Here is a 7,461-nt window from a genome sequence, read left to right on the forward strand (position 1 = left end):
TCTCACATCGTTAGGCTCGACTTTCGAAGCGTGACCCAAGTGGATGAGAAGGATCGAACCACACCTCATGAGAGAGGGCGATCCAACAAATAATTACAAATCATTGTAAACATTAAAAGACAAATGGAAAGATAAATTAAGTTAAATATATTTGACATTCCAGTTAAATAATAGAAGGTCAATAAAAAATTGAGATGTAAAAAGAATAATAATAATAATAATAATATTTGTTGAGTACACCTAAAAAATAAAAAATTGAGTTCTTATTTGGAAACAGGTTAAGAACTCAAGGCCAAGGCCACTGATAGGTAATTCTATAGATAGTTTGATTTACTTTAAATAATACTAATGAACTTATATTTGTAAATAACAACCTCCCCAATCCGTACTGAAACCTTAAATTGGGTGTCCGATAATTTAAATTACATGTTATAATTTTTAATGACTTGTCTACAGGTGTACAGATTTAAAGTGATTAAAATATGTTTTTTGTAAGTCAATACAAAATTATTTTCATTAGAATATAAATTTCCAAACAAATAATAAAAAAAACCCAAAAACTATATAAAAATAAATAATAAAAAAACCAAAAAACTAAAAAAAAATCGTACACACTAACATGGATAAACAGTAAAATGAAAAATATGAAAATCGAGTAGTCATCATCAATTTTTCATTCGACAAATAAACTAAATTTCAAATTTCTAACCTGGTCCATATGAAAATTTAAAGATAAATTAATTTTTCATCTTCGTTAATAAATGGGTAAACACAATTAATTTTTTATTTTTATGAGAAACAGTTACAATAACATGTTAATATTGTTTTATTGGCGTGGTCTTTTCAATAAAGAGATTGTTAAAAGATTAAATCAACTCATCGTTAATTTAAATAATAAAAGAATTAAATTACAAACAACTAAAAACTAAAAAATTAATGTTCCAATAAACTATTTCGAATCTAATGAAAATTAAAATTTATTTCTTTCCTGATCGACCAGCAGAGCTCTATTAAAAGTCCAAATATTTCCTACATTTGCAAAACACAACTTACAACACTAATAATACAGTAGCAAGTGCAGTCATATGGAATTTGAAGTTGGTATTGTCATCTTCTTTTGTAGTGACAGAATATCTTCCACAAACATATCGAAATTCTTAGATGAAGATCCATCTTCCGATACGGCTTCCCTGGCCAATTCCTTGAGCCTTTTACAGTTTTCCTTCAACGATTTTACTTTATCATCTCCACTGCCACCATCGTCCATGAGAGTCCTCACACATTTCTCTATTTCGTCCCTTGTAACCATTTCATCCTCCTCACGCCTCACAACCTCTATTCCAACCTTCACTTCCTCCACGATAAGCCTCGCGTTGAAGTATTGATCTGCGAACAATGGCCAACAGATGAGAGGAACGCCAATGGAGATGGCTTCAAGCGCAGAGTTCCAACCACAATGACTAATAAAAGCCCCCACAGAAGGGTGCGAAAGGATGGCTAACTGATCTGTCCAGCCGCTTACTATGAGGCCTTGCTGCTCCGTGCGCCTGTAAAAGTCGTCCAGGTCGAGCTTGTTCTCATCAGAATCTGGGAGTTTCAGAACCCAAAGAAACGGCTTCCCGCTTGCCTCTAAACCCAACGCCAATTCAATGATCTGGGAAGAAGAGATGAAACATTGGGTGCCAAAAGAGACGTAGACGACCGATCCCGGGGATCGATCGTCCAACCACTCTAACTCCGCTGCGGCCAGTTGAGCTGCTGGAGTGGTGAGATATTGGCCACTTAGAAAAGATTCCGGTAGCAAAGGACCGATGGGTCTGACGGGGCCTGGATAGCGCCTCTGAAATTCATCCACATGATCTCCTTCCACTGCATCGAAGGTGTTGGTAATGATCATCCAGCTCTGCTTCGTCAAAGGAAAAAACTCTCTGCTACCAACGTACGTCCAATGAGTTTCATCCGCATTGCGGAGTTCCGGCGGCAAGTGAGGGCGCGAGAAGAGGGTGCATTTGGCGTCATGGGGAACAATATATCTGCCAGAATTTGTGCGTTCCAGGTTGCGTGGCAGATTGCTCCATAGGATTTCGAAGAAGTTTTGAGAATACGCAGACGAACACTCAACGCTCACCCTCGGAATTCCGAGCTTGGCGGCCATAGATACCGTCCAGCACAACAGAAAGTCTGTAACGATACAGAGCGGAGGATTCAGCTGAAATCCATTATCATTATCCTCAGAAAACAGCAGTTTCTGGAATGCGTCTTGAAGCACCGTGTGGTTGGAAAGCAGTATGGGTGGAATCTGGTCCGAAGCATTGCTTTTGTCCTCAATGGCTTCCGGTTTTATCTCCTGGGAAAGATGGAGCTCTACAATGCGAATGTTAGCTGCATCTGCAATCTTGGTTCTAGCAATAGAGAGGCCATGATTGGAGGATACGAAGAATGAGACGAGAAATCCTCGGGCAGCAAGCCTTTTGGCGAGCTCTGTGAAAGGAATGAGATGGCCGATTCCGAGGGAGGGAAGGAGGATAAGATGGGGTGGAGGTGCAGTCATTCCACAATCCATCTATCGAAACTTAGATACGTTGGGTTGGATAAAATTGAAGGGGGTGTTTTATAGAAACTTAGTTTAGTGTTATCTAACGTGCAGATTTTGTTCTTGCTTAAGTTCCAAGCTATTGGGATTGTTCTTGCTTAAGTTCCAAGCTATTGGGATTTGTATGGATGGCACTACGTCAATAATTGTTGGTTTACTGTTTTTTCATTCTGTTTTTTTAACATCGTTAATTGGGATGTCTGTCAATGACATTATCTCAATAATCGTTAGTGTGGTGTTTTTTCATTTTGTTTTTTTCAACTTTTTTTTATTCTTTTTTAATGGACAAGAGATAAAGGTATTTAGCAAATTATTGAACCGATAAAGGTATTTAACAAATTATTAGTTTAATGTATTTTCTTCTTGTTCAGTCAATATCATTTTATTTTCATAAACATATTTATATGCTTGAAATAAAATGGTTATTTCAAGCATATAAATATATTCGGAGTATTGGAGATGGAAATTATGCTTAAACAAGAATTTATATGTAATCAAGATAGATGATGGAAATTAATTAAATAAATAAATGATTTAAGGGTTTTAATGATGGATGCAATTAGTTTACGAAGGGTTAATAATTTTAAGTTAACAAGATTCTCATTAGAAATAATTTAATAATTATTATTGTTACTTTTTTAAGGAAAAAGATTTATATATTCAAAAGAAACGAATATATACATTTTTTTAATAGAGAAATTAATTATAAATTGAAATAAATTATTGCCATTTAATTTATACAAAAATGTTATTAGTTCTTTTATAAAGTCATTTCCAATAGAAGTCAAAGCGCAATAAATTTTGCTTTACATTATTTGAACTCTCTTGTGAGCATGTTTGATAAACATATAGTGAGAGTGGCTAAAAACAAGGATGACCCCACTCAACGCATCAAAGGATGTCCTTGTCTGACCCCGTAAAAGATCCCTAAGCAATCTCATAGTCTAAAAGTTATGTGATCAATTTGATAGGGCTTTTTTTACTTGAATTCATATTTGAATTCTATTGAAAGACAAAGAATATGATTTGTAGTGAGATCTAAAGGAAACTCAATATTTTAAAAATTGCTCAAGTTCTGCATCCACCACAAACAATTGACAAAGAAATAAGGTAACCCTGCAAATTCTCTCACCAAATTGTTAGAAAGCCACAGTTTAAGACAATATGCCAAATTAGAGTAGGATCATATAGTATTGGTATTTAGATCATGCTAGACAATCCTTAGAACCTGAATTGTGTAGTTACACCTAATGAAAAGTGGCTTGAGGATTCGTCCTAGCCTTTGTATAAAGCACATTTTCTTTTCCCAATCCACCCTCTTTTGACTCCTAGGTTAATAGTTTGTCATTTAGAGAAAGTGAAAGAGTAATTTTAGATTTGAGAGACACATTAATCATCCAAATAACCCTCCACCAACATTATTTTTTATTCCTTCAAAGCATTGTTCGAACAAAACCTTATATCCCAACTTGGTGATGAATTCACCAAAACAAGGTTTTTTTTTTACCAACATAGAGAATTTGAATCATCATCCTATAAGAGAATAAAATTGGACACCAACATATTGATGAAACAATCCCACTCAACCATATGATCTATAACTAGGGCAATAGAGTCTCCCAACTTCCACCCTTGCCAACCCCTAATCTGGGGAGACTGTGCTTTAGCATCATTCAGGTTGAAAATATTCAACTAATGCATTTTCTGAAGGAGGGACACAGAGAAATGATACCTATCCCCTGTACCCAACCAAGGATCTTCTCTAATATAGACACTTCTAATGACCCTAACTCTCCATAAAGCACAACCTACAACCAAAGGGATGGAATTGACCAATTCATTCCATACAATATACCCCTTGGTATATTTCCAAGGCATGTGGAACCATTCACCTAAATACTTGCTAGGAAAATACTTCAATTACATGACTCTACTCTAAATAGAACTACCATGAGAAAGCCTTCAAAGGATTCTTCCATCCAAGGTATGTGTGGAAATAAAAGTTCCTCACTCACCATCTACCCAATTCCTTATGAGAAGCCATTTTCAATAATTTTACCACCATGATACCATCTGAATTACTACCCCCAAACCATAGGAAGTGAAAACCATTTCTATGAATATTGGAAAGGATACCTTTAGGGACTGCAACAATGTATGTATAAACAAAGAGAATATTCTAAGCACAAACCTTAAAAGAACCAATCTCTCCCAAATAAGATAAAAACCTATTAACCCAAACCAACAACTTGGATTTCAACTTGTGGAGAGCCATAGCTAATTAGACATCCTATAATTGTTAGGCTTAAGAAAAAAAAAACAAATATTTGAGATATTAATCCAAGGATATCCAACGGACTGGAAAAGGGGTGCCTAACTCAAGCCTAACTAGATTGGAAAGAATATTTGAAATCAAAGATGATTTAAAAAAATCGATCTCCATACCCATGGCTTTGCAAAATAGGTTAGTGGGCCCTTTCATGTTAAAATTATGCAACAATGGTCAAATTCCACTTTGGACAACTCATATGATGAAGATAATAATTTCAATAGATTCCTCTTTTTGAGAGGACCAAAATCAACCTAAAGATCACCTTATTTGGACAAGTAGAAGTTGGTTTTTGAATTTATTTATTTACTCATGTACATTGGATTAGGTCGTCCCTAAGCACATGTACAATTGGACAGGTTGGCCTCAACATCAAGTGGACCCTCATGAAATCCTATATATAGAAGATACATCAACCTCATTTGGAAAATTATCAAGTGCTCTCCTCTATCTTCTATTTGTTTGGTTCGCACAGGTGTGATAGAGGAAAGTTCATGCAAAGGGTTCGAAGCTAGAGGGTCAAATCTCACATGTGTTTAAGGTTTCTGAGTCTCAGACACTCACACATAACTAAGGTTTTTCATCCCTAGCCACAGGTACATTATGGTCAAGGAGCTTCCGAGAAGTCTAGGACGCTTGCACAGGGTGTCTAAGAGAGCGTTTGGGAGGCTAGGATTTTTGTAGTGTAGTTGGACCCTGAGCGCCTGCATGCAGTTCTCTTGGGAGCGCCCAGATCAGTCCTAGACGTACTCATCCAATCCTCTAGAGAGCGTCCAAATATTTCTTAGACGCTCGCACACAGTATCTCTATATGCATACAGAACGAAAAGATGAGATATCGGTATGCAACATTGTTCAACACAATGAGAGTAGTATCTAGCAGTTGACCACAGTCAGTGAAAGTGCATTACAGTCCTCAGAATCAAGGTCTTTAAGTACAAGCATGTTTAAGGTCATGTTATGGATGTTCTAGTTGTTTTATTGCATAAATAAAGATATGGATCATTGTACTCCCTTTTGCTGCATCATTTGATGACGATCTAAGAAGAAGAAGAATTTGTAAGGGTTTTCCCCATAGTGGGTTTTCCCCTGGTATCTGAACAATCCTCGTGTCTCTATGTGTGCATGCTTTTCTTCTATTGTTCCTTTATGTTCTGCTGCATAGATGTTGATGATATTTTTCTTTCTACATAATTGCATATGCTAATGAATAATAATCTAAATTTGAATAATGTTATAATATTATGGGGTGAACTTAATGTGTTAATGAAGAAATGAAATTATTGAAGCAAAGACCAATGTATCCCTATGGAAAATTAACATGGTGTCATAGTTGGGCTAAAGAAAAGTCATGGAGATCACCCCTATGATGACACCATTGATGGAAGCAAGAAGAGGATGGTGGAGACGTAAAAAAATTCTAGGGTTTGAAAACAACCTTAGGAAAATTTATTATTAGGGTTTGATGGTTTATATGAGGTTAGGGCTGGAAAGAAAACCCTAGTTTATGGAAAATAAATGGGATATAACATGTTCAATGTGAAGCTGCTCAAGAACTTGTGGAATATTTGATGAAGTAGTAGATGGATAATCCCTAGTAGGTCTGGGTGGTTGATTAAAGGTAACAATGTTATGTGGACTATGGATGGTGATGGCTGGTTCTAGAGGGAGAGGACCACCTCTCATTGAAGATAAGTATTTCTTGACTTATGATGCCTCTTACTGTTGTTTAGACTTATGGATCTGATTATTACATTTATTGTTTATACTTCCAACATATGTATGTTTCTAACCTCCTGGTTGAGATGTGATGAGAGGATCCTTCTTAAGGATCATTTGAAATATAGGAAAGATGGCTAGAGCTAGAAAAGGTTAAGAGGTACTATATGAAAAGATGACAAAGTGCTACAAGTTGCCTATGTCTAATAAAATGGTGCACAGGTAATACCACAAGGTATGCATGATATGTTGTATTTCAGTATTAACATTGATGGCTAGGTAAGGCCAAAGGTATGATGAGAATGTCTTGTTATTTAATGGATCATACATACATAAGAAAGCGAATTGGATTTTTGTTTCCTATGATGAAAGGATGCACCTGGTGTTGAACATTTTGATCTTCTTGAATTATATGAGGCTCTCTAATGTTGATACATTGATATAATTCATGATTGGCTAACATATATCTGTTGGATATCTTGATCCTGTAAAGAAGGCTAACACCTTGACTCTAGTAGATGATACTCTTGATACTTGGCGTGCATAAGACATGATGAATTTCACATAGAAGGTTAGTTCATTAATTCTTATACATGATATTATTGATAATGCTTGTGATAAGCATGATGAAAGCTAATGGAAAGAGAGTTTGTCACTCTTTTTATTTTCGTAACGTTTTATTGAACGAACTACCTTGATACTATTGATCATGATAAGCATGGTAACCTTGATGTTAGATGTATAACTATGAGATTGATATTCTATATCTCTTACTACTTGTGGTCATGTCTTGATGGGATATGGTAAAATTGAATGCCCT

The 7,461-nt window shown here is 35.7% G+C and overlaps 1 protein-coding gene across 1 annotated transcript; it reads right to left on the bottom strand.

The window, feature by feature from the left end:
• Nucleotides 1–1,081: 1,081 nt before the first annotated feature.
• LOC149220945 (UDP-glycosyltransferase 73E1-like) lies at nt 1,082–2,563 on the bottom strand. Its single transcript, XM_089387257.1, has one exon. It carries the CDS (start codon nt 2,561–2,563, stop codon nt 1,082–1,084), a length of 1,482 nt encoding a protein of 493 aa, XP_089243383.1.
• Nucleotides 2,564–7,461: the final 4,898 nt, after the last annotated feature.

This window comes from Pinus tabuliformis, chromosome Q (genome assembly GCF_031772625.1).
Source record: "Pinus tabuliformis cultivar Carrire ecotype Pingquan chromosome Q, CPIR1, whole genome shotgun sequence".
NCBI lineage: Eukaryota > Viridiplantae > Streptophyta > Pinopsida > Pinales > Pinaceae > Pinus > Pinus tabuliformis.